The sequence below is a fragment of the Agelaius phoeniceus genome, chromosome 2 (assembly GCF_051311805.1).
Source record: "Agelaius phoeniceus isolate bAgePho1 chromosome 2, bAgePho1.hap1, whole genome shotgun sequence".
Taxonomy (NCBI): Eukaryota; Metazoa; Chordata; class Aves; order Passeriformes; family Icteridae; genus Agelaius; species Agelaius phoeniceus.
The window spans coordinates 80,354,538-80,378,955 of NC_135266.1; the positions used below are offsets into that span (position 1 = coordinate 80,354,538).

Below are 24,418 nucleotides of genomic sequence, written 5' to 3' on the forward strand. Positions count from 1 at the left end.
TAAATTCCGTCGTAACTCCTATGAAACATATACACCAAGTTCTGCCCTTTGACACAATTAAGAAGGCGGCAGCTGACTATTCTCATATTTATTCTCAAATCTGATAAATGGTAATTGAAAGCGTTACAAAAAATCAGCATTTGTACTTGAGGAAGGTGCAATCGGCCTGGGGCTCAGTCTCTCCCCACGAGGTGCGTCTCCTGGGGCCGGTCGATGCGGAAGAGCAGCTCGGCGGGCTGGAAGTAGCCCAGGTACTGCACGCTGTCCGGGCTGGTGTCCTGGTGGTAGTGCCCTCCTTCCCCGTGGTGACTGAAACAGTGCGTGTGCTCCACACGCAGATCGAAGCCCTGGCACCACACAGAAGCCCGTCACCAACGCGCTCATGGGAACAGCATTTAAGTCATGGGATAGTCTATCCTGACACACATTTCTACACATCTCCAACGTTAAGCAGTGAAAACTTGCAAGACACTTGTGAAACCAGTAAGACAAAAGAATTTAGAAACCCTGACAGCCCCCAGCTTTTGGTGTTAATCTGACTGAGACATCCTTTTTAACCCTTTGTTCCCCCCACCTTTCTTTCCCCTGGGATTAAATAATGCAGTCACACCAAAGAGCCCCTACTGGAAATCAAACCCCTTTGCACTGAATTGCCACAGGCCCATGTGATAAAGGGACTGTCTCTACTGCAATTCTGAGAGCCAGCTTAGATGAATATGGGAAGAGAAATGAATAAAATAGCAACTAACATCCTAAACCATGAGATCAACATGACCAGTTTTATCTATCTTAGAATGGGTTGGGTTCAAAGAGACCTTCACAGATGATCTATTCTAACCACCCTGTCATGGGCTGGGAGATCTTCCTTCAAGCAGCTTGCTCAAAGCCCCATCTAACCTGGCCCTGAACACTTCCAGGGATGGGGCATCTCCATCTCTGGGCAACCTGTTCCATTGTCTCTCCACACTTAGCCTAAATTTTTTTTCCACGTGTCCAATCTAAATCTGTTTTGTTTCAATTTAAAATCCTTGCCTCTTCTTTTGTTGCTACATGTCCTGGTAAAAAGTTTCACTCTATCTTTCCTAAAAGCCTCCTTTAAGTACTGGAAGGCTGCAATAAGGTCTTTCCGGAGCCTTTTCTTCTCCAGGCTGAACAATGTCAGCTCCCAGTCTCTCTTCAAAGGAAGAGGTACTCCAGCCCTTGGCTCATTTTCATGGCCCTCCTTGGGCCCTGCCCTAACAGGTCCCAAAGCTACATGTAGCACTTCAGGTGGGGTCTCATGAGGGAAAGAACCCCTTGCTTGACCTGGCCACACCTAGTTTGACATAGCCCAGGACATGATTAGTTTCCTGGGCTGGAAGGGGATACTGGTGAATAGTGCTATGGCATTGGAATGCCATGGTCTCCTGCTCTTCTTGTAGTGACACTCAAACATTTCCACAACGACAGGCCTGGCCAAGTGCTGTTGAGCTTGCAGTGGATGCAGACAGGATAAACCCAGAGAAATCCAGCCTACAAGTTGCATTGGTTCTGAATGGAGCAGCTGCCGATGGATGCTTTCAAAGGACGCATCAGTGGATTATGGGAAGATACAGTTTAGCCTTAGGCCAAAGGCTGCCACATAATAACACAATAAAATCACACCCTTCAACATATTTAAGCCTACAGTATGTCCCACTTACCTCTGGGAAAAAACGTTTTTATATTACTTATGACTGCATTGTTATCTATAAAATAGCCATTTTCATCTATGGTTTTCTGGTTACTTTTAAACAAATATTTTTCCTAATTATGAACACCTTAATGGTTTTTGAAACCAGATTGGTTTTTATCCTGAATTATTTGCTGTTGAACTTGGTGCTTGTGAAAGATGCTAGGTAAGTTTCCAGCATGAGGCTTTGCAGACTTTAATTCACATCAGCAGCAGGACACAGGCTTCATGTCTTTTGACACAGCATTAGCAGAGGGAGTTGTTATGAAAGTGAACTACAGAAACAAGTGGCTGAGCCATCTTCCATGCTCTTGACATTTCTCCCAGTGTGGCCAGCAGTGAATGTAAACCGTACTGCTGGGTTTGGGATGCAAACACTTGCACACATGCAACAGAACCATGAAGTTAATCCACTATGAACAACCACTAGGTTTCAGAACAGATTCACCTATCCTCAATTCAAAGAGTTCACAGAAATGTGAAGCTTCTCAATCATTGCCCTAGCTCTAGAAGAGCTGAACACAATATACATATATATATATATATATATGTACATATATATATATATACACACACTCCCATTCTTGAACGGAAAATCACATCCAAGACAAAATTCATTACAGGTCTCAGTCTATACTTAGAAAAAGGAGAAAAAGAGACTCACCGGATCTCTGGAAACTATTACTGGCTGACAAATCAGTGGAGCCTTCATTTCAAAGAATTTGAGCCAGTTATTCACATCCTCATCAGTATTCAGGGGACAGGCAGAAAATTCTGGAGGCTAGAGCAAAAATAAAAGCTTTTTAAGTAAAAGGAAGACACTTGCATCAGGATACCTTTTCTCCAGCAACTTTGCTTTTTCCCTCCCCACTATTCTGTTCATTTTCCTTATTGACTGAAAGAAACTCACAGTGTCCATCACTCTGTTTCTTCCAGAAGAAGTGACTGGAATCTTACATCTTTTATTGCACAGGTAGTGGGAGAACTACTGAAGTGAGGATGTTCCTCCTCCTGGTACATTTTAGAAGCTCAGTTATTTTTTAAAAACTTTAATGCTTCTTATAAGTATCCTCTGAGTTCATGTATTTCATTTCAATTCATTTTACAATAGTTCTCCAGTTCTTTAGCTGCACACAGATTTCAAAAGATGATGGCCTTAATGCCAACTAAAACAGAATTACTAGTTTTGTAATACTGATTTTGTAATGTCAACTGCTGACTTTAGTACCGTGCCCATCCTAATAGTTTATGCATACATTTAAAAATATAAAACAAAGTGAAGGAACTAAGATGTTACACCCTGATTTATACTTCTGTTTTCAGGAGGAAAAAGAAAGTTACATGCATTGAGAACAACGTACCATAATGTGAATCTTTGCTTTCCCCTTCTGAATGATAAACGTACCACCCATCCCAACTGGCTTTTCTCCATAGTGTTTCTCTAAAGTTTGTCTCAGACAGGTCACAAAGTTAAGCTCCCCAGTTCTTCCATTGGCTTTCACTTCAATGACCTGGAAGATAAAGTCAGTTTGTTACTGCCATCTCCTGCTGTAATAGTCTGAAAAGGTCTGTGAAAGCTGTTCTTAAATTCTCCCAAGCTGATAACCCAAGATCACTTTTTGAAAAGATAAGCTTCCATGCAAGTGCTGCTGCATCTTTCCAGTTTGTCACCAGCTCTCTTTTCCTTAGTTCTGTTCAATGCTAGCTTTGCCTGTAAAGGGAGCTGGGCAGCAAGAGATTTACCTATGTATGAGACAGTGACTTGAGCAACTCCCTTCTGTCCACCAGCTGGCTTCCACTCTGTCAGAAAGAAACACTGGGTAACAGAAAGGGCTGTTCAGTTTCCATGCAGCACTTGGGTTCTGCCAGCACCTCTTCGTGCTGGCTGTGTCAGGAGAAGCACTTGTGCAAAAAACTACCTAAGTGCCCACGTCTCATTTACACAAGTAATTGCACCATTACCTTAAGTCACTGCTAGTTTGGATTGGATTTGGATGAATGATTTATGATGGAAAAGTTTTTGTAAACTAATACCTATCCCTCAAAAATTCAAGTGCCTCTGTCTCCATTAATTCTTGCCCTCAATCACTGGCATCAGTTCCTCATTTTTGCATGTTTCTCTTGTGGGATTACTACTTTACTATTATCACAGAATGCTGATAGGAGAACCATGAGTTTCCAGTCAGTCAGAAAGCACTGCAAAGTCACCTTAGATGGAAGTACGTACCTTACCAGGTTGGCCCTCACTGGCATAGAGGTTGGCCAACAGTCCAAACTCACAATCAGTGTATTTACTGCTGTACTTCTCAAGCAGGCACCCTTTGTCTGCAGGATTTATCTGAGCAATGTAGCTCCCATTTACAGCAGGCTTTTTTTCACTCTTAGTTTGAACAATAGGGATAAACTGGGGAAAAGAATATATAAGTCAGTAAGAACATGTAAGAATCCACCAAATGAGCTGAACTCACATAAATGTGATTTAAGCTTTGGACCATGATCCCAAGAAAAAAAATCCTCTTCATCACACAGCTCTGTCTCTCAGGATGAGGTCTGTACCGGTAAGAAAAATGCACTAATATTGTAATGTAATTGAAAGGTCCAGAAAACAAGTCTACTTTTTCTGAACAGTTAAACTTATTGTTATATAAAGATGAATGCTAGTGTTAAAAAAAAAAAAAAAAACAAAAAAAAAACCAAAAGAAAAAAATATCTATTGTCTGCATGCAAGTATTGGAATTCTATGTAATACTCAGTGTACAGTAACAACCACTATTACAGTGGCCCAAATTTAATGCTGATATGGACTATCTCATCTGCCAATAAATCCATCAAAAGGAGACAGTAAGACCAAACGTTTATGCCTGGAAATATCTGTGATTTTTAAGGTCTTCATAGGCAATAGTTTTTGTCTCCTACCCCTCCTGCAGTTTATAATTTTCTATGTGGTATCTTTAAAATTCACAACAGTGAAACAAAGTCATCCAAGAGGGCAAAAGACAGGGAGTATCTGAAAGGCATTTACCAGTAAGTTTGAGGAACATTTCTAAATCTTGGAATTAAAACCTCTGGTCAGGTCTCTGTCAATCAGTTTCAAAAACCATGTTTCTTGCATGCTTCAAGGTAACCGCATGCTTCCTGAAGAATTACAAGTTAAAAATTAATCTTTATTATCTCAGGAGTATGCACCTCAGTGGATGCCCCTCATCTCAATTCCTTCTAATGTGTTTATGGTGTGAAAGTGTTTATTAAATACATTGTTGTAAATGGGGAATACCCAGCATGATACTGCTCTACTGTTATGATACTTCCATGAATTCATTGAGAACCATCACTCTTACATACTGACCTCAGCATTTACTCCAAGAACTTTGGATGAAGCAGCTCCAGCTCCAAGAATGAAAGCTCCAGGCAGCTCTATGTCCTTTGCAACTGTATTTAGATCATAAACCTACAAAAGAAAAACAATACTTCCATCCCTGGAAGTGTCCAAAGCTGGGCTGGATGGGGCCCTGAGCAACCTGGCCTAGTGGGTGGCATCCTTGCTCACTGCAGGAGGGGTTGAACCTAGACTATCTCCAAGGTCTCTTCCAACCCAAACCATTCTATGATTTTGGTGTGGTGCTCTGATCTGCAATTGTCAGTCTGTTCATTGTAGTCCTGGAGGCATTTAATTCACAACACCCACCCACCCACCAAAATTTTGATATGTTGAACATGGCTTCTGAACACAATGCTTAGTAATAACAAATTTAGTAGATGTCTATTTGTTTGCTAAAAGATAGATTCTACCTGTATATTCCCCGCTTATTTATTCCAAGACTGAATTATTGTTCTTATTAGATTTTGTGACATACAACACACATCAGAATCAGTCTCATTAAACACTGAAAAGTGTATTTGTTAAATAGTAGTATCCTATTATCTAGTATCCTAGTATCTAGATCCTAGTATTTCTTAGTCCTTAGTTTTGTTTATTGCTTTTCTTTTGACAAATGTATTAAACCCCACAGCTACAGGGAAAAACTCACTTTTTCTTTCTGTACAACAGGTATGAGATAAGGAACACCTCCCACATCTGCTATCCTAGGCTTTCCACAGATTCCTGGAAAAATACAGCCAGTTAGCCTGGTAAAATCTTTTTTTTCCCAATAATCTTCAAAAAGCATGCATCCTAACCCACCAAAGACCTGGTTCCTCAAACTTCTCAAACCTTTGAGAACACTGTTTCCCTAGCATGCTTAGATAAAGTGTTGAACTATCAAGAAGTCCAAACCCTAAGATTATTCACTGTAGGATTTAATGCTACACAACATGTTGAAAAATAACATTCTCTAAGCACAAAAAAAAATTGCCAGAGTGGACAACACCCTCCATTTGCCAGTTCTCCAGTAATTCCCTCACCACACAGTAGAGAACTCTGCTGGGACTCCACTTGCAAAATTTTAGCAAAGCTGAAAGCTATCTCAAGACAATTCATCCCACTTATTTGGATATGTATTTTAAGAAGGGATGAATAACCTCCTGGAGGTGTTTCTTGCACATTGATGCCAGAGGGAACTTGGAGGAGTAGCACAGATGACATGTCTTCCAGACAGCTAGTGTGAAACGAGATAAATCCCATTCAGAGTAAGACAGGTTCACTTCACTGACATACATGAATGCCAGCAATTAAAAAATTAATGGAAGTACAACTCCTTAGCTTCAGATAGTGATTGGCATGGTTCTAAAAAATTTCTCCATCTGAAAGATAACAACTTAAATTCAAAACCTTTTCAGTACACTAAATAAAGCTTATGAAATAAGTAGGTGTGCAATGATAGGTTAAGAAAAGAAAAATATGACAAGTATTTAGTAATGACTTATCCTTGTTCATACATCAACTAGGAAACAAATCCAGAAATAAAATGTAGCTCTCCTCTCATGCATATGCTTTACCTGGAAAACATTTTAAGCTCTCTCAACATCTTTAAAGTATCAAAACTAAGAAGGATCGTGCCAAAAAAACTGGAGAAGTCTTAGTGAAAAACAGGAATGCTAGGTTACCTTTAGCAGGAAAGTTGAAGGGTTCCTTAGTCAGATCAGGACAGTCTACAACAGAGACTTGAGCATCAGCAAAGTTCTCTTTAAGCCCTTTCTGCAAAACTGTAAGTAAGAATAATGGCAAAATTATTGACAATGAAAAACTACCAAGAGTCTCACAAGTTTCTAACAACAATAAATGTATCTGTTTGGCCTTTATTTCTGCAAGGTACATTATTTATGCTTACCCTAAGTAACTCCATTGATTTAAATGTCTGCAGGCACTTGTTACATTACTACAACACTCGTTGCATTACTACACTTGTTAGATAGCTTCAGAGAGGAGCAGAAGTTTGTGCAGATAATCGTTTGCCACATTAATTAATTTTAAGAATTTAAAAACCATTTTCATTGAAATACACTGACTGACTGCTCCAAGGAGCACTAGGAGCAGCACAGTGTGAAGTAACATGGGTAAACTTAAATCTCATTCAGCAGTGGGTTTGCTTCCAAGAGCAGACAATTACAGTCACGGTCAAATATGATGCAAGAGCAAAGGAGGAGGCAAGATTTAGCTGAAGCAACAATCAGTTCTTTACATACATTAACCAGACAGGTTGCAATAGCTTGATTATAATCTCAAACCATCTCTCCTGTCTGGAAATTTCTACCACCATGGGATGCTGCCTATCATGTTTATACTCTTGTGGAGATTTTCTGGCAAGTCCCACTGTCACAGCAAGACAGATAATGAATGGTGTTAGTGATAATGAACCAAATCTAAAATTTTTGGTTTGCTTCATATCAATGTTTTTATAGGCTCAGAACTTGCAAAGTCATTCAAACAACAGGGAGGATTAGCTGAGTGCATTGTTTGGAAACAACTTCCAAACCTTTAGTGTGAGTAGTGTAATTTTTTAGTTCCAAACCTTTAGTAGTGTATGTGAAGTAGTGTCTTCACATACACTACTTCAAATACTATGCTGAAAGGTCCAGGTTCTTTCATGCCTGGGGGCCTGCTTTGACAGGTGTCTCAAACTAAAGAACAAAACATCCAGTGTATAAATCAGGTGATTCCTTATTTACACAGACTTTCCTGTGCCTTTGTTTCCTCCAGTTAGGGTTTCAGCCATACCTTACTTCTTAAGATCAGGTTTACCAAGCTCTTGACCAAAAGTAGTAGCTGGTACTTGGTACATTTCTAAATACATCTCAGTACCTTCTGGCATATGGACAAGGACAGTAAAAGGGTACTCCTCAAATTATACCCAAAACCTGAACAGCAACACAATTCCCAGCTTACAGGAGATCCTCAGGACAGATCAGGAAAAAAAGGAAAATTCTGTTTTGTGATGAATTTTTTCTGATACTCTTTCAAGCTCTACTGCAAGTAGTTCTACTGCAAGTACATGGTGTTCTCTGCAGCAGCCCTGGTCTAGTGTCCCCATCTGACTGGGCAAGAAAAGCACTGGGAACCACCCAAGGCACTGCTGGGACCACACGTTCTCAATACATGGAAATGTCACACTGACACAGATTCAGGAAAGTGGCAGACACTGAACTTGAGGATCAATCTGAAAGACAAAAAACCCTTTAGTATATCTGCTGCAGGGGAGAGGCTGACAGAAGGAATAATGTCTTCCTACTAGGGCAAGAAAAGAAGCTCATGAGCAACTAGGCTGAACCCAGAAGTCCCTTCCGACTTCAACCATTCTGTTATTCCCAGCACATCTTGCAAAGGCTTTAGAAAGAAGTAAACTACAGAAGATGTTTCCTGCAGCCCTGTTCTAAGACAATGAGCAAAGGAGGAGCCAACTAGGTTCAAGCAAGAGGATCTGCCATGCTAGACTGCATCTTGTCAGCTATGTTTTGAGCAGTCCTGAAAAAGAAAGAAATACTGGAGGGGAGAGGAGGACAGATGATTCTGTATTTCTAAAGAAGTTTGGTGTGTAGTGGACAAACTTTCATGACCTGCACACAAATCTGCATATTCAGTGGTGTTAAAGGAATTGAGAGCCCATCTGTGTGTTTAAATATCTTGGGGGCTTGGGGAGGAATCATTGTTTGCTCTAGGAAAACCATCATATATAGAGAAATAGCACTGTTCTTCACCTCTCATTGTGCTAAAAGCAGGAATTCTGCATGTACTAGCTGTGGAAAGACTTTGGTATGAGCTTTAAGATAAGTTTTCAGAGTACATTACAAGTTTGTATAAAGTCACATGTTGCATTACTTACCCCCAGCAAGCTCCTCCAGACTTGGGACATGAAAAGCAAACCTTTCGACTTTGGCCATTTCCTGATGGGCGCTGATTTCTTCAGGTAACAAGTTACAGTACAGCACACTGCAGAGTGACTGGTCTGCCAACAAAGATAATAGCTTAACAATTTAAACATGCTCCTTTCAACATGTTAATTATTTTTCAATTTCATTCTAGAATACATAGAAAAAATGGAACTGTAGTTCTGGCATCACAGGAGAGACTGACAGCTTCAATAGTAATGTTGAATTTCTTATGCATTTTGGAAGAAGAAGTGTCTGTCAGCCCTATAGCTGGCTCAGAGCATTACACATATTACACATACCCAGCTGACAGCTGGGTGTAGGGAAAACATATCCTACACTGAATGCAGATGAAGTGATCAGGAGATTCGTGTCTTTGTAAGCCTGGAGTCACAAGAAAGTTTTGAAAGGAACCTCAGCTTTTCTGAGCACATCAGCTGCCTCCTAAGGTCTTCCCAAATTTAATGTTTACTTTTCCAGCAATGGTGGACTTTCAACCCGAGCTGTGACATGGTCTCAAATTAATTTCTGGGCATGTGTTTCCCCTCCCAGAGAGGAACAGGCTAGCAGCAAAATAAAAATCAACTACAGAAGTTCTGCAGTATCAGGCTCTGTACCCATACAAAAAGTATGTAAAAATAAGTATGTACTGTAGCAAAAAGTTTTGAACATGAGTTTAAGAGCCTCTTCAGAAATGAAGTGTACTTCAGTCAGCCATGCAACAGCAAAGCCAGCTAGAAGGGCAAGGCACTGGGTCAGGGCAGAAACAACTGATTGTGCACTACCTAAAAATCAGCTGCAGCAATCATTAACTCCTTAGGCACATACTTGCTACACACAGCAATAAAAAATAAAATGTGTCCCATTTACCCAGATCTCAGGTGGAAGAAGGAAAAAGGGAAATCCTAACTACATTCCTAGACCTGACTGAGTCTTTGTTAGGAAGGACTATGGTGTGAAACAGCTGCTTATGTATAGTTCTAGCTTCAGTTTTTAAAAAATCCTAACTTTTATGACTGTCAAAAAATGTAACTGTCCTTACACAATTAGCCTCTTGAGTCTGCATAAAAGAAAAAGGAAAACCAAACCAGTGGAAAAAAAAAGAAATAAGAAGAGTGGGGAGATCGTAGCAGTCACTTAACTGAAATCTTTCAGCTCAATGCTCAGCCACCCCAAATTACTGCTGTAGCAAGCAGTAGAGAAGAGAAGAAAGACTGCAACCCGTGTATAGTAATTCTCATCTTAGTTGGTTTTATCTATCTCCACACTTGACTTCATCCCTCTTCTGGCTCTGGAGGAGAAAGCAGCAGGCTGGATTTGGTGCCTCTGGTAGAAGCCTCATGTCAGGTGGAGTGAATCATACCACAAGACTTTTAGTGTGCACCAAGAAAGGGAGTAATTAGCCATAGGCAGAAAGTGAGAACATGGCTTTGGGAGCATTGTTTTAGATTATCCTCATCCCCTCAAGAACCTTTTGCCACATCCAGGAGGAGGCTGTGCCAGCACTCAACACATTGGTTGTCCTGAAACAGTCTGAGAAAACAAGCTAGAACTGTTGTTGTGCAAAAGGCAGAGGCAAGACTTGTACAGTATTCAAAAAAGTTAGCTCCCCACAATCAAGAAAGGGGAGAAAGACTGTGGAAAAATCTGATGTACCATAATAAACCCAGTCTGATTGGTAGACAGTAGTTCTTACCAGGAAAGACACAAAGGAGTAGATCTGTGGCCCACCACTGCAAATATTCACCGAGGAGTGAATTGTGTGGTGTGGGATAGAGAGAACTTGAGACAAGAGCACACACTTAAGATCCATCACAGAGGGGTGCAGTGACACTGAATTGCTACAGAAGAATTTCAAAGAAAGAACACAAATGCTAAAGGGATGATAAAATTATTATAGATGTGGGATGATGCAACTAGAATGGAGGCAACAAGTATGTAAAGACTCAAAAGTCTAGTTTTGAAGTGCAAAGAAAACATCAGAGAGAGTAGCCAGGTGCCAGGAGAAGGCAGATGAAACGTGAAACATTAGATTAATTACGTGTCTATCATCAAAACCGGAATTAAAATTAGCTTGGAGAGTTACAGCCAAAAAGGAGAGGTTATAGGCAGGCTAGACACGCGTCGGAGAGGGGGGTGGTGGGGAAAGAAATATCCGTGGAAAAAATTGAAGATGGCAGTTGTGAGAGAGAAATTTAGTGATGACACCCAGAAGAGGAAGACATCCACAGACGCAGAGGCCGTATTTTTCGCCTGGGGCGGTACGAGGAGATCCCGTACGGGACAGAGGAAGGCTGCGGGGCAGCAGAGGCAACTGAGCAGCTGGGATTTGGGGAAGGGACGGGTCACGGCAGGGTAATAACAGGAGTGCTAGGCGAGGCTGGGCTCCGTGGGACAGAGAGCATCCCGGCAGGCAGAGGCAGCGGTGATTACGGGAGCGGGGGAGCGCTAAAGGCGGCGGCACGCTTAGCATAGCGGCAGGGGGAAGGAAGGGGCTGTTCAGGCTGGAGCTGCCAGCTCGGAGAAGCCGGGGGAAGGACAAGCAGCACAGCAGAGACGGGAGCCTCTCGCCGGGCGGGAAGCCGCGGGAAGCCGAGACCTGCCGGAGCTCTGCCACGCACCGAGCGCCGCTACCGCCCGACCCCACCTACCTACCCTGCCGCCGGGACTGGCACTGGCACGGCACGGCACGGCAAGGCAGGGCAAGGCTCGGCCCCGCTCGGCCCCGCCCCTGGGCGCGGCCACCCCGCTGCCACTCCCAGCATGGCGCCATCCTCCTCCTGCCCCTCCTTCCCGTCGGCCCGCGCGCCTCTCGCGAGCTTCCCGGCACTATTTAGTGCGTAGGGCGGGGATTGCGTGTCCTTTGCGGCGGGGCAGCGGCGGGCGGAGGTGGGTCGGTCTGTGCGGGTGGATCCGCCGCCATCCGCGCTGCTGGGGCCCGGGACCGCGGAAGCCGGGGCTGGAGGGACAGTCCGGACGGTGTGGAGTCGTGCCCCGAGGACCGGGGTGTGTGGCGGTGGTCGGTGGGGGGCCCCGTGGGAGCGGTGTTCCCGGCCCGTGGTGCGTTGGTGCCTGCCCGCGTTCGAAAGGCCTTCCCGTGGCGCCGGCCCCGGCGCGCTGCTGGCAGCCGAACCTAGCGAGGGGTGCGCCGGGTGCCTTTGTTAGGCCTTCAGCAAATTTATATGGTTGCTTTTCTTTCCTAAGGGATCTGCGTGCTGTGCCAGCGCTGCAGGCCGGAGCTGCGGTAGAGACCTCGAAGGATGCTGAGCTGCGACTTGTGAGTACCCGGCAGGGCCTGTGCGCACAGACGGGCATTGCTGCCGCAGTCCTGGCTCTGGCGTTGGTTGGTTTCGTTTCTGGGCTTCGTGTTTGTCAGGCCGTGGGTGAGCCAGCGTGAGCAATGTTCTTTCAAAGGCATAGCAAAGCTGGCACGAGCGTCTTTCTTGTGGTGAGGGGCCCAAAATGAAACACGGGGTTTGAGGTGAGACCTCACCACTGCTTAGTACAGGGGGACAATCCCTGCCCTTGTCCTGCTGTCCCCGGTATTGCTGATACAGGCCAGGATGCCATTGGCCTCGGCCACCTAGGCACACCCTGGACCATACTGGGCTACAGTTGACCAGCACCCCCAGGGCCTTTTCTGCTGTGACCCAAGTGCAAGACCCAGCTCTTTGCCTTGTTGAATCTCACTCAGTTGGCTTCAATCAAATTCATCTTGTGCAGACACCTCTGCAGAGCCTTCCTGCTCTCCAGCAGATCATTCCCACCCAGCTTGGTGTCACCTGCCAGCTGAATGAGGGTGCACTTAATCCCCTTTTTGAGGTTGTTTGTGGACATGACTGGTCTGGCCTCAGTGCTGATCCCTTAAGACGAGCTACCAGCTGGGTATAACTCCATTCAGCACCACTCTCAGGGCCCAGCCATCCATCCAGTTTTTCATGCAATGAACAGTGCACTCATCCAAACAATGACCAGCCAGTTCCTCCAGGAGAATGCTCTGAGAAATGCTGTCCCAAAGCTTTACTAAAATGCAGGCAGACAACATCCACAGCCTTTGCTTCATACACTGGTCAGAGAAGGAGATCAGGTGGGTTAGTTGGGACCTGCCTTTCCTAAATTCTGACTGGATCTAATCCTTTGCTTGATGTGCATGTGCCCTCAGGATCATGTGCTGCAGGTTATGTGAGGACATTGGATAAACTCTGCTCTAGTGTCTTCAGATGCTGAACTGTGTAATAACATTTAAAATATCAATGGATATTATGATGAGTTTGTAAAACTCTAAAAAGCACAGTAAAATTAGAAAGATACAGGTTTACCAGGCTAGTAAATGACTAATAGGTAAAATAACTTTGGGCTCATACAGAGGAAAACTAGGTTCCTTTGCTGAGTGTTACAGTCCCTTTTGTATAGACTTGGGCCACTAAAGAACTGGACTGTGTTGTCTTGCAGATTCAAGTGAAAATAACATTTTAGTTCTGGGGCTGGACTCTGATTATTGACAGCCAAATAAGTGGGTGATGAATTAAGAACAGGAGATTTTAGGTATCTTAGACCCCACAAAAGAACAGAAGGGAAATGGCATTGCTTGTCATGATGACACTATCTTTGATTAATTTAAAGGTTTTAAATAACAGTGAAGTTAATATTTATGTATGATGTGAAACTGCAATATCCTTACAAGTATAAGAAGCCATTGGCTATGTGTATGTGTGCTTGTTTAGAGGCAAACTTAACTAGTACAGACAGGGTTAAAACATTCAGAATTCATCTCAGTAAGTCTGAACAATCTGTTGCACCACTGATGTTTGCGTTCCTTTGGGCAAGAGCTGAACTAAAAAGACTCAAAAATTGACTGACCTCGGTTACGCTGTGAATATCTTAAATTTAGTGGCTATGACTTAAATGTCAGTATGAAGAATGTAACTGGTCATGGTTCATAGGAAAATCTCTGCTCAAGTTTCCTCAGGATTGTTCTTAAGTTTACCCTGTGATCAGGAGTGGAGTAGTAGAAAGTTTGTTGCGTGATTAATGTACATTTTTTTTTAGTTTCTTGAATTCTTATTGCCTTTTAGGGCAAACTGAAACATGACTGATACAGATGAGCCCCAGGCTTCTGGCTCTGATTACCCTGATGCCCAGGAGCTGATCAGCCATCAGGAGGAGGAGCCATCTGAGGTGTGCTCATGGCAAAGGAGTACAGGAACAGAGCGGTCAAGGCAGAAGGTGGCTGCTCCTGGGGAGTCTGCAGATCATCCCAACAGCATGTGTAAATCATCAGCTGCCTCAACTGAGGTTTTACTGATCAGCAGTGATTCAGAAAGGTAAGCTTCTGTCTCTAGTCTGGAATTTTTTCTGTGGAGAGCCTGTGTAATTTTTCATAAAAGTGAACCTTATTTTGAAAGTAAATACTTTTTTCTTCTTCAGTGACGTCTCTGCTGCTCGTCCTGAGTGCTCCATTGCACCTTCAAAGCAGAAAAGGCGATCTCAATCTTCAAGGCAACAAGCTGAATCTGGTACAGAAGTACCTGACAATGAAAGCTCCTCAGACTCTTCACTGTCTCCCCAAAGTCCAGGGAAATCATTGGCTGTTCCCAAGCAGCAGAAGTCAAAACTCAATTTGAAGGCCATTTTTGCCTATCACTTCAGGGGAAGGAAGTTCAAAGCCGCCGCACACCGAAAATACAGAATACAGGCACGGAAGAGCAAGAAGAAAAAGTATGAGAGCACACACATGCCCACAGGGAGGCCCCCACTGACAGCCTCACCTCAGGAACAAAAGAGAAGGCTTCTAGACAGAGGTTTTCAGTTCCCTTTTGTTGAAAAACATTATGGGGAGAAACATATTCCCTTAAAAATGGTTCTTGGCTATGAGGTAAGTCCTCTGTTATGTAGGATAAATATTTCCTTAGTCTAAAAATTGTGAATTGAAATGGGGTCTGTTGTGCTTCTACTAGAATTAAACAATGAAACATTTTACTTCTATTAAACAGGATACTTGATGTTGTAAAATTATTACCTTTTAAAGCAAGCAATGCAAGAATATATATGGGTGTTGATAAAATGTTACATTATCAGTTCACAATGTAAGTGCTTTATAGTGGTACTTTTAAGATCTTACCTTAGTATTTTTTTCTACAGCAAGCAGCTGCAAAGGGATATTTCAAGTACATTGAAGTGCTTAAATATGAAGAACATCTTAAAAAAGCTTTAAAAGCCCTTCAGGCCAGTGATGACTTAGAAAAAGAGTGTATGGTGTTACGGAAGCACAAATACTTAGATGATGAAGGCCCTATTTCCCCTATTGAGGAGACAGAGTAAGTTCATCTTTGCTTGCTTTTTTGTGCTTTACGAACTATAAATGTGTGTGTATCAAGTTCAGTTGTTCTCCTGTCCTTTTAACCTATGAAAGCATTGTTTATTTTGGGAACAAAGTGCTCTACTATCTTTTGGGATATTCTGTGTTTGTAGATGGTAACATAAAAGTTCTCACAGAAAGAATTTTTTTTAATTTGATCTGAAGACTGATAATTGTTGGTAGAAATTAAAGTATTTGCTGAAATGCACTCCTCTAATGTTATCCCAAATAAAATGCAGTGTTCTAAAACAAATACTAAAGGATAATTTTAATACCTTTTTACATTATTAAAAACCAGAGTGTTATCTTTGGTCTTCAGGGTTGAGCAATTAGCTTAGTGCAATAAAAAGATTGTAAAGTAAAGAATACTTGCTATTGTAAATACACTGATAACCTTTAGGAAGCCAAAAAGACAGTGTTAAAGGTACAGTGCTGTCTTTCAGCTACTGTTCCCTTAAGGGCTTGTAGTTAACACATTTTAAGGTTCTATAAAAGTAAACAGTTTAAACTATTTTTTTTTCAGTGATGATGAGGACAGCTTGAATTCTGATACTCAGGAACAACTTGATGCCAGAGTAGTGGTAAGTAAGCATTCCTTAACTTCAGAAATGCTCTAGACTTCCTGTTCTGAAGTTAAAGAATTAGTAGATAATATCTTCAGTATTTAGTTCTTGAGCTTAGATCCAGAGTTGTGTGACCTCTGAATTCTGATGTTAGTGCAGAAGGAGGTTTGTAGTCCACACTTCTCTTCAATGTAATGCTGCAATTATAGGAATTCTGCAGTTCTCTCTAGAGTTCTTAACATCCAAAAATGTAGTACTAAAATCTTACATAAGTATCTCAAAACTAGACTTGTTTCTACTTCTGTCTTCCATTTTCTTAGGAGAACAGCTCTTTTATTCTAAGCAGCACAATTCCCAAAAAAAAGAAGTTAAAGCCACGAAGAAAGCATGCCGAAACACCTGAAGTGATTGAAATAGTGGATGAATAAAAAGGTGCTGAAGAGAACTCTGCCTCTGCAAGGCTCACCTTGGTGAACAGCAAATGGACCAATGAGGTGGCAGCGGTCGTTCCTCAGATACCTTTTCATGGGCCTGTTTGGTTTAAAACATTGGTCTGGAGTCAGTGTTCAGCTCTCCACTCAGCTGCCCAGGCACATTTGCCTTACTGTGAGTATATTGGGCTTGTGTCTGAGACAGTTACAAAAATAGAATAACTTGTCCTCATGCTTAGCTTTCAAGGGTCTACTGTGCTGTTCTCTATGTGTATATAGAAAAGCATGTATACATTAGTGTGCTCAAGTTAAAAGGGCAGTTTAGATGCCTTTCTTTCATAGCAGATTTCTTTGTGAGTGGTCCTTGAGAGATTGTTTTTCTGTCTTAGAGGTGAAGGCTTGAAATACTTTAGAAGTTAAAGGGTTGAAGAAAGAATTAAAGATTAATGCAAGCCAATCATGAAAATGCAGAAGTGGTTGGTCGATTTTGACAAAAGTCTATTAAAAAATGTGGTTAATGTATTTGAATGATAATCAAATCCAATTTTGTATGATTGAGATTGTCTATTCCATGTGGAATAAACTCTCAGAAAACGAATTCTCTGCTCCTTAATCTCATACAATAATCTGAAGTTGCATGTTATTGTAAAAATAACTGTGGCAATATAGTGAATCTTGGGTTAAAAATTACTTTTTCCCTCTTTCCCCCCTCTGTCCAGAATGGTTTCTGATGTGAACATGACTTAGCAGAAGCTAAAAGCTCTTTATTAATAGTACTTGCCAGGCATTGCCCCAGCTGCAAATACCTTTCTCAAAGCTGTTTTAGTCAGTAGGAAACATGGCTAGTGTTTAGAAGTGGTCTAAATATCACTGCGACCTCCTGCAGCAGTTTTGGTAGCTGAAGTAATGAATGTTTAAAATGTTCACTTGTGAATAAGGAAGATTAAAAAAGGAGTCACCTCACAGCCTTACTCAGGTACTCTTGTCAGCAGCTGACAGCTGTTCAGCAGGTAAAAGTAATCTGTGCTGAAGGAGCAAAAAAGGCTTTGTCTGCTATTAAATTTCCTTCAGATGAAGCTGACAGTCTCAGGAGGTTTGCAGTAGGTGCTCAATATTGAGAGCAAGTCAAGCTGTGTTATTTACATGCTTGAATTAAGGTCCCAGACCTCTCTAAGGAAGTTTCCCAAATGCAGCTTGATAGCTCTAGGTCTGCAGAAATTACCCTTCAGCATTTAAAGATCACAACTAAAAGTGGTCCAGAATTAATGGCTAAATGTAACTCTTTGGGTGTCTCCCTGAGGAATACTTAAGGGCTTCAAAGACTCATCCTGGATCTAGGAGAGGGGTTCTTGGTAGGGCATAGTGAGGGGTATGTGGAGTCCTGTTCATTCTGCAGTTAATGTGATTAATTCAGCTGTTCAACTGTTGAGTGACTCAGAAATGAACTAAATTTCAATTCTGATTAGAACTGGATAAATTTATACATAAAAATCAAGCTTATCACAGCTGCTAAATTGATTGTTAAAATCAAGCTTTGATTTAAGTAACTTTCAGTTATTTGACTGTATCTGACAGTTTTTATCACTTTGCTTTTCTTTCTCTTGTAGTTTGTTGTTTTGGAAGATGAAATACCTCTTGGTTTTCTTGCTGCATAAGGTAAGATGTTACTTGGGTTTCAGTTTTGTTTCCTTCAGGTAGCTTTTTTTGCATTATTTCACAAAAGGTTTTGAAAAGGCAGTGCTCCATAGTTAAAATAAAAACATTACAGTGCTCCACAGCTGAGCAGCTTGTGAGTGTGAAAATTCCTGGGTATGAGTTCAGTGCTACATACCTTTCATCAGTCTGACCAAAATAAAAGCCTATAGCCTCTCTTTAAAAAAAACTTGAGTTTTTGAATACTTGAAAGTGCAGTTTTTTTAAAAAAACAAAAGCTTTACCTTCGGTCAAATGCTGCAGCTTTGTCTGATTTGGTTTAGACAACACTGCCTGGAATTTTCTCTGCTGAAGATGTTGAGGAACTACTTTCCCCTCAGTGTCTTTGTGGTGCCTCACCCACCCTTTCTGTACCAGGGTGTATCAACAGCTGTAGCTTCTGGTGGCTTCCCTGGAGTAAAATTCCATCTTAATTCATCTCTCTTGCAAGAACAGGAGGGACAGCAGAGAGCAGCTGGTAGTCTAGCATGTAAATGGCTGTGAAGGCTTCTTACTGTAGGATGTTGCCAAGTTTGCATGGCTTGGGACAACGTAGGGAATAGCATGGAAGAGATCACCTAGTAAGGATACAGCATAGGAAAACCCCATAGACATGGGAAACACTGAGCTGAGGATTGGCCAGTAGTGAAACCTTACAGGAACATTCTTGAGTGAGAGGATAGGAGCAGACATCTCACTTGGCCATGGCTGTAGGTAGAGAACTGCATTAGGAGCACATCAGGTGGGCCCAGTGTACATTGTTCTGAGGAGTGTATGTGGTTCTGAGCTCCTCACCACAATTCCCTTGGCTCAAGCTATACCTGTCTCTGGGACTGGCAAGTGTGGTAACTGTCAGCTTCTGCTGCTGCTAACAGTAAGTATGTAGTCGGTTGGGAAGTAGCTTCAAATGCTGTTTTAAAAATAGTAAAAAAAATAAATGTGTTCACTCTGTTCCAGCACTTGATCAGGTTTTGTCTTTTGCTGTAGACAAAAAACCTGGAACCTAGTGCTTAGAAAAAACCCTTCTTTTGCAACCCACAGCTGATGAATGTATTAGTTGTGTTACTTATATGAAGGGACAATATTTGCATGGCCTCAAATAGCATTCATTCATTTAAATACTGATCAATCTAGAGTTTGGTGTTGTGAATTTTCAGAAGTGTAGTTTGGTTGTATCTTTCTTTGCAGATGAACACACTCACACTGCAGCAGCAGTTGTAACTACTTGGGGATCTCTTGAGTTCTTAAGGCTGTTTGCTGACCTGATACACAAATCCTTTACTTCAGTGGACATCTGTGCAGCATGGTAGCAAAAGAGGTGAGCTTTGTGTTTCTTCTGAGCTTCAGCATAAGACCATCAGGTTTCTACAGTTTAGTGCTATTCACACAGCAAGTAATCAGACTAATTTGTGCACTGTATGGTATCTGCACCCAGCAGTGTCTTCCTGATGAGGTGTTCAAAAAGCAGTGCTACAGTATTTCAACAGCTGGCATCGTTGGTTTTCATGCAGATGTGCTGGTTAAACTTGGTATTTCTGTTGAAACAAGTAGATTTAGTGTTTATTAGTGGGAAGATTTTCAAATACAACATCAAAAAACTGTTAAACTGTTACAGGATAAAAGTATAGTTAAACTAATGACATTGTTCCAAAATATTTTTTCTTAAAAGGGCATCCCTGTGATGTGTGGAACAGATTGGAAAGCCTCTACTCAGGTGTAAGTATTGAGGAAACAGTTGGGTTTTTTCCTAGGTGGAGGTAGTTGTATGAAGATAAAAGCTCAAGTCTTAACTTCTTGGCTGCCTTTTGATAAGAAAAAGTATTTTGAAACAAAAATCCAAGCTCCAGATGACCACTAGAGACAGGTTTCTTTGCGAGTTACCTGGCTAGGTTTAAAACCCAGGCTATTGTAAAGACATTGTGGAGTTTTTATGCCTCGTTCTTCAGCAGCTAGACACAACCTGCAGTGTGTCTGAATTGGAAAACGTGGCTAGAGGAGTAACAGGTTCTGCTTTCCTCGCTGTACACTTAATTGCAGTGGTGACAATGAGACCTGTAACAAATTCACTTAGTGGGACAATTCTGCAAACATACTTAAAAATGCAGCTACTATAAAATCTAAGCATTAATGTGAGTTGATGTGCCTCAATTCTGCATCCTATGTACTAAAAGAAGTAGAATTAGCAGTAGAGAAAAAATACTTGCAGTGCTGAATTCCTGTAGATGGTTTATTAAAAGCATATTTTTAAGGTGTCTTACAATGGTCTCTTCCATGCTTTCTTTGTGAGGTAACTCCCTTAGTTTTACCTTCTGTGCTCCAGTCTCTTCAGCTGCAGATGGGCCTTGTTGGTAGTTGTGTGATAAACTGGGCTGTGGTTTGATGGCAGATGAAGTGCTTTGTTGTGTCATCAGCATTCAGCCAGTGTAACTGGACTACTCTCTGCCTGGCCTCACATGGAGATAAAAGCACTCAAGTCTTGATGAACTGCTAAAATACTGAGGAAACTTAAAAGTATTACTAAGATACAACAATTTATTTTGTTTTAGGAAGTTCACCTGATGTCAGGTCTGAACTAGCATCTTGGTAAGTTTGTGTCCCTGTTTTTTTTTACCCTTACCTGTTTCAGGTCAGCTACCTGTCTTTAACTTGGTGAGCTGGTTATACTGCTGCTCCTCTCTTACTGAGAAAATGCAGTGTTGTTTCAGAAAACATGAGAGCTTATTTTCCCCAAACTTAAGAATGCTGTGAGAAAATTGTTGTGATGATTGGCAAAATGTTCAACTGCTCTGAAGAGAGTGAATGAGAAGAGCCTTTCTGAACAAATTTATTTAATACTATTGTAGGTTCTGCTGATTTGTATGCTGGTTTGTAACTTTACTTGTTCTTTCCTGGTTGCAGGTACTTAGAGAAAGTGAAGAAGAAAGAAATACAGGCTGCCATTTCACAAAGTCTGAAGCTGTTTCAAGGGTTAGTGTGACATCTGAAATTCTGCCTATACCTTAAAGACTGAGGGGCTCTGGTCCTCAGTAGGCCAGGAGTCTCTCAGACCAAGCTTACTGATTTGTGAAGGTTTCAGGGACTGTTTTCAACATTACACTACTATATCTTAATGGATTGTTCATTCTGTTAAAGGAAGAATTGATTGTAACCTAAGTTTGCCCAAGGAATGTTCATATAAATTCCTCAGTCACAAACAAGATGAACAGGTTAACTGCTTTAACTGATAGTTTTGCATTGACCAGTAAGTTACACTCAGTAGGAAACTTACAGGGAGGATTCTGCAGAGTTCTGTAGATAATTCCAATTGATGTTTGCTTCTCAGGTAACTTAACTTTAAAAACTTGTTAATATGAAGGAGGTGCTGGCGTATCTCACCCTCTTCCTACTCCAGAATGTCTTGAAACAACATAAATGACACTGTGATCTGTACTAGGTACTTTCCCAGTCTGCTTGATTTTGATTTCTTGTCTCTTGTGTTAATTTGTAGCACCAGAAGTGTTGAGGTCTATCCCGATGGGATCTTTCCTGTAGGTTCATGTCGTTGGAAACGCCTCACAGATTAAACTTGTGGTTTGGCTTTACCCACTTAACTACCTGTTAGCTCTGTGGGATAAAACTGCAAGACAAATCTTAGCATACAATCTGAGGAATGCAGGATGCCCAGTGTTCTCCTTTGGGTGTACTGCAACATGCTTGGAATACAAACCAAAAAGTGATTCAAATGGAAAAGCTTAGTTGGAGTAAAAAGTCAGTCTGTTCTGGGACTTCAGGTGCAACTGACATTCTGAATTACATTGGCTGAACTTTGTCTCTTGCCCGGGTTTTTGTGTAGGCACCTGACTTGCAACAATTTTTTTGCTGCTTGTTTTCTGGATGGCTTGAAACAGTCTATTCTCCCCTTTAATCATGCAGGAGTGATTATTATTTCTTGTTTCAGTGGCTATAGGTAAGAAGAGACAGCACTGCTATGTCTGTTATGAAGTAACTTCATTAAACTTGCTGCATTTTTTTGTATAAGGATGCTCCACAGTTTCATACTGAGCAGCAATATTTGGTTAATTTCTTCAAGTACGGGGTTTAAAGAGTTAATTTCTGAGCAGCCCAGCCAGTTTATGCTGTACTGTTAAAATCCCTGGATTCTGTTCTATAGAACAAAGAGTTCAAAGTAAAAGAAGCAAAGTTCTCTGGAAAAAGAATAAATCTTCACACAGGAGAATTCTGAAGCTGCTGTTGATGTTAGTCTGTTCTCCATCTCAGCTGCACAGCAGTTCTGTGGAGAGTACCTCTTACTGCCTGACACCCTCTGGTGCATGCAAGAAGCTCAAATGTGAAACAAGCTGTGGTGGTTGAAAGTCTGTGCACCCAGCAGCCTTCTCCTGGTGGGATGTTCAAAAAGCAGTGCTACACCAGTGCAGCATTTGGCATCCTTCGTTTTCAGTCTGCTGTGCCTGTTAAACCAGGTATTTTTGCTGAAACAATCTTAAACCTCTAAAGGGATTTCAGTGTACTTATTTTCATGTAACAAGTAAAAATAAATGATTTCATTTGTCTTCATTTTGATTTTCTGTGTGAAAACTGGCTAGTGGGCTCTGGAACTCAGCAAGTGCATTCAATTCTTTCTAACAGGTGCTTGAGGATACAGAATGAAGTGAATTGAATTTCCCTGAGTTAAAAAGATGGAAGCAGTTTGTTTGACAGGTAAGCACTCAGTTACTAGTTCCATATGATTTTACAGTTGGTGTATTTGCTTTGTATGACTGTAAACATGGGAACTACTAAACTGTTGTAGAACTAAGTGTAGAAATGGTTGTGAGTACCAGAGATTACTGGGTAGTGATCACTGCAGATCTTGGCTGTATCTGAGGAGATCACTTATCTGTGAGTCATTCTTGTGTGTATTTATACTTAAAACTGCAGTCATTTGTAGTATACAGGTGTCTGAATTAGCTGCTGTAGGCTGTGAGGAATTCCTCAGTACTTGGAGTTTGTGCCATACTTAAGGCTTGTTCACAACTTGGGTTGTGTATTGGCAGGATTGATTGGTCCTTCACTGGAAAACATGGGCACCTGGGCTATTCACTGAAGTCCTGTAAGAGCAGTGAGAGGAGTATCTGGTCATTACCAAGGCTGCTGGGATGTTACTGTTTCTGGTGAGCTGTGGACATGACCATAAAGCAAATCCACCAGACTCCTCTGCTGCCACATGAGGTGGCACCAAGTCTGCTGGGCATAAAGCTTTAACATGGGTCAAGGACACAATACTCCCTGCTGCTGTTAAGAGCAAGTTCTGCTTGAGGTGTAGGGATGTATCCTTGGGCACCTTCAACACTTAAGCTACAGGGGAGCAAAAGTTCCAGTTAAGTGAGTTGCTGATTTAATTCCAGAGCTCCTGCTGAGTTTGGTTCTTTGAAACAGAAGCAAAAACAGGAGACATAGGCTGTTCCATGTAATTTACACCCAAGATGCACTTTCCCCTGTACTAACCAAACCCAACTCTTTTAACTCCTAGGGTCTGCCACCAAGTTGCTGCCTGTCAGAGGCATGAGAAACACCATGTGGGAGCTAGCAAAGAGAGTGTGAAGGTAAGGGCACTTACCAAAAAGGCTGAGACTGTAAAAAAATTGAAGGTCACTTCAAAGAGGGTTTGCGTGGCTGAAAAACCAGCAGCTCTTAACGCGGTGACCGCATATTGAAATCCTCTGCAGGATGCCATGGACACTCTGTGTGTGCTATGGTCTATTTGTGAGGAGATAACACCTCGTGTAGTGGGGCCTCCTGGGCTGGAAAAGGGCCTTACCCCCAGCTGCCTTCAGGGTTTTTTGATGCTGATGTGGAGGAGAGGCTGCTCAGTTCCATTCTGAAGCAAGAACTTGCAGCATGGGGCATTAAGGAACAGGGCTGCTACAGTTATGGTTTGAGCAGTCTTGCAGCCCAGTTGCTGTTTGTGTGTCCAGAGAAGGGCAGTGGAGCTGGGGAAGGGTCTGGAGCACCAAGTTTCATGAGGAGTAGCTGAGGGAGCTGGAGAAAAGGTGGAACAGGGGGAGCCTTCTGCTTTGTACAACCACCTGAAAGGAGCGTGTAGTGAGGTGGGGGTTGGCCTGCCAATTAACAAAAATTAGAGGAGATGACTTCAACTTGTGCCAGGAGAGGTTTAGATTGGATATTAGAAAAGTTGTTTTTATTTAGATAGAAAATGCTAATAGATATTTTTCCTGTCTTAGATCCTGCTGATGTTGATGCAAGCCTGCTCCAAAGAACTGCACAGGTGTTCCAGACAAAGAAAGAACCGTCCCTAGAGTGTTTATTGCAGTTTTTTGAATTAAACATTCATTTTAACTTGTTACTTCATGCTGTAATAATG

At 41.9% G+C, this 24,418-nt stretch overlaps 2 protein-coding genes and 8 non-coding genes across 13 annotated transcripts; 9 read left to right on the plus strand and 1 right to left on the minus strand.

Moving 5' to 3' along the window:
• Positions 1-73: 73 nt before the first annotated feature.
• BKGD (beta-keto-L-gulonate decarboxylase) lies at positions 74-11,798 on the minus strand. 2 transcript variants are annotated; one of them, XM_077173982.1, is made up of 9 exons: positions 11,669-11,798; positions 8,968-9,090; positions 6,755-6,853; positions 5,740-5,813; positions 5,058-5,159; positions 3,939-4,115; positions 3,073-3,222; positions 2,376-2,492; positions 74-347 (listed from the first exon to the last, which is right to left on the minus strand). In XM_077173982.1, the coding sequence occupies exons 1-9, from the start codon at positions 11,784-11,786 to the stop codon at positions 174-176; spliced, it is 1,134 nt and encodes a 377-aa protein (XP_077030097.1). In that variant the 5' UTR covers positions 11,787-11,798; the 3' UTR covers positions 74-173. The 2 variants fall into 2 exon arrangements, with proteins under 2 accessions (XP_077030097.1, XP_077030098.1); XM_077173983.1 differs by having other exon boundaries at positions 11,665-11,732.
• A 32-nt stretch (positions 11,799-11,830) lies between these two features.
• On the plus strand, positions 11,831-24,400 carry TAF1D (TATA-box binding protein associated factor, RNA polymerase I subunit D). Of its 3 annotated transcripts, XM_077173986.1 has the most exons (16): positions 11,831-11,902; positions 12,218-12,290; positions 14,089-14,337; positions 14,441-14,888; positions 15,155-15,330; positions 15,895-15,952; positions 16,255-16,540; positions 17,973-18,021; positions 19,246-19,375; positions 19,727-19,773; positions 20,604-20,640; positions 20,956-21,024; positions 22,315-22,517; positions 22,684-22,755; positions 23,567-23,639; positions 24,279-24,400. In XM_077173986.1, the coding sequence occupies exons 3-7, from the start codon at positions 14,102-14,104 to the stop codon at positions 16,360-16,362; spliced, it is 1,026 nt and encodes a 341-aa protein (XP_077030101.1). In that variant the 5' UTR covers positions 11,831-11,902; positions 12,218-12,290; positions 14,089-14,101; the 3' UTR covers positions 16,363-16,540; positions 17,973-18,021; positions 19,246-19,375; positions 19,727-19,773; positions 20,604-20,640; positions 20,956-21,024; positions 22,315-22,517; positions 22,684-22,755; positions 23,567-23,639; positions 24,279-24,400. The 3 variants fall into 3 exon arrangements, with proteins under 3 accessions (XP_077030101.1, XP_077030099.1, XP_077030100.1); XM_077173984.1 differs by lacking the exon at positions 22,315-22,517; XM_077173985.1 differs by lacking the exon at positions 22,315-22,517 and having other exon boundaries at positions 11,883-12,019.
• LOC129117736 (small nucleolar RNA SNORD5) lies at positions 17,761-17,832 on the plus strand. Its single transcript, XR_008533899.2, has one exon. It is a non-coding gene; the product is annotated as a small nucleolar RNA SNORD5 (small nucleolar RNA).
• LOC129117733 (small nucleolar RNA SNORA40) lies at positions 19,013-19,140 on the plus strand. The gene has a single exon (XR_008533896.1). It is a non-coding gene; the product is annotated as a small nucleolar RNA SNORA40 (small nucleolar RNA).
• Positions 19,468-19,606, plus strand: LOC129117722 (small nucleolar RNA SNORA8). The gene has a single exon (XR_008533887.1). It is a non-coding gene; the product is annotated as a small nucleolar RNA SNORA8 (small nucleolar RNA).
• LOC129117725 (small nucleolar RNA SNORA1) lies at positions 19,989-20,120 on the plus strand. The gene has a single exon (XR_008533890.1). It is a non-coding gene; the product is annotated as a small nucleolar RNA SNORA1 (small nucleolar RNA).
• LOC129117721 (small nucleolar RNA Z40) lies at positions 20,809-20,881 on the plus strand. The gene has a single exon (XR_008533886.1). It is a non-coding gene; the product is annotated as a small nucleolar RNA Z40 (small nucleolar RNA).
• LOC129117728 (small nucleolar RNA SNORA18) lies at positions 21,555-21,686 on the plus strand. Its single transcript, XR_008533893.1, has one exon. It is a non-coding gene; the product is annotated as a small nucleolar RNA SNORA18 (small nucleolar RNA).
• LOC129117723 (small nucleolar RNA SNORA8) lies at positions 22,396-22,537 on the plus strand. Its single transcript, XR_008533888.2, has one exon. It is a non-coding gene; the product is annotated as a small nucleolar RNA SNORA8 (small nucleolar RNA).
• Positions 23,683-23,812, plus strand: LOC129117724 (small nucleolar RNA SNORA25). Its single transcript, XR_008533889.2, has one exon. It is a non-coding gene; the product is annotated as a small nucleolar RNA SNORA25 (small nucleolar RNA).
• Positions 24,401-24,418: the final 18 nt, after the last annotated feature.

What these genes read in the sequence shown, in the direction of transcription:
- BKGD (XM_077173982.1), bottom strand. Translation starts at nt 11,786, where the DNA reads ATGGCGCCATGCTGGGAGTGGCAGCGGGGTGGCCGCGCCCAGGGGCGG. An exon ending in GTGCCAGTCCCGGCGGCAGG is followed by an intron (nt 9,091 to 11,668) that starts GTAGGTAGGTGG and finishes CTTTGTTGGCAG; the next exon opens with ACCAGTCACTCTGCAGTGTG. An exon ending in TTCTTGGAGTAAATGCTGAG is followed by an intron (nt 4,116 to 5,057) that starts GTCAGTATGTAA and finishes TCTTTTCCCCAG; the next exon opens with TTTATCCCTATTGTTCAAAC.
- TAF1D (XM_077173986.1), top strand. Translation starts at nt 14,102, where the DNA reads ATGACTGATACAGATGAGCCCCAGGCTTCTGGCTCTGATTACCCTGAT. An exon ending in AAATGGTTCTTGGCTATGAG is followed by an intron (nt 14,889 to 15,154) that starts GTAAGTCCTCTG and finishes TTTTTTCTACAG; the next exon opens with CAAGCAGCTGCAAAGGGATA. An exon ending in AACTTGATGCCAGAGTAGTG is followed by an intron (nt 15,953 to 16,254) that starts GTAAGTAAGCAT and finishes CCATTTTCTTAG; the next exon opens with GAGAACAGCTCTTTTATTCT.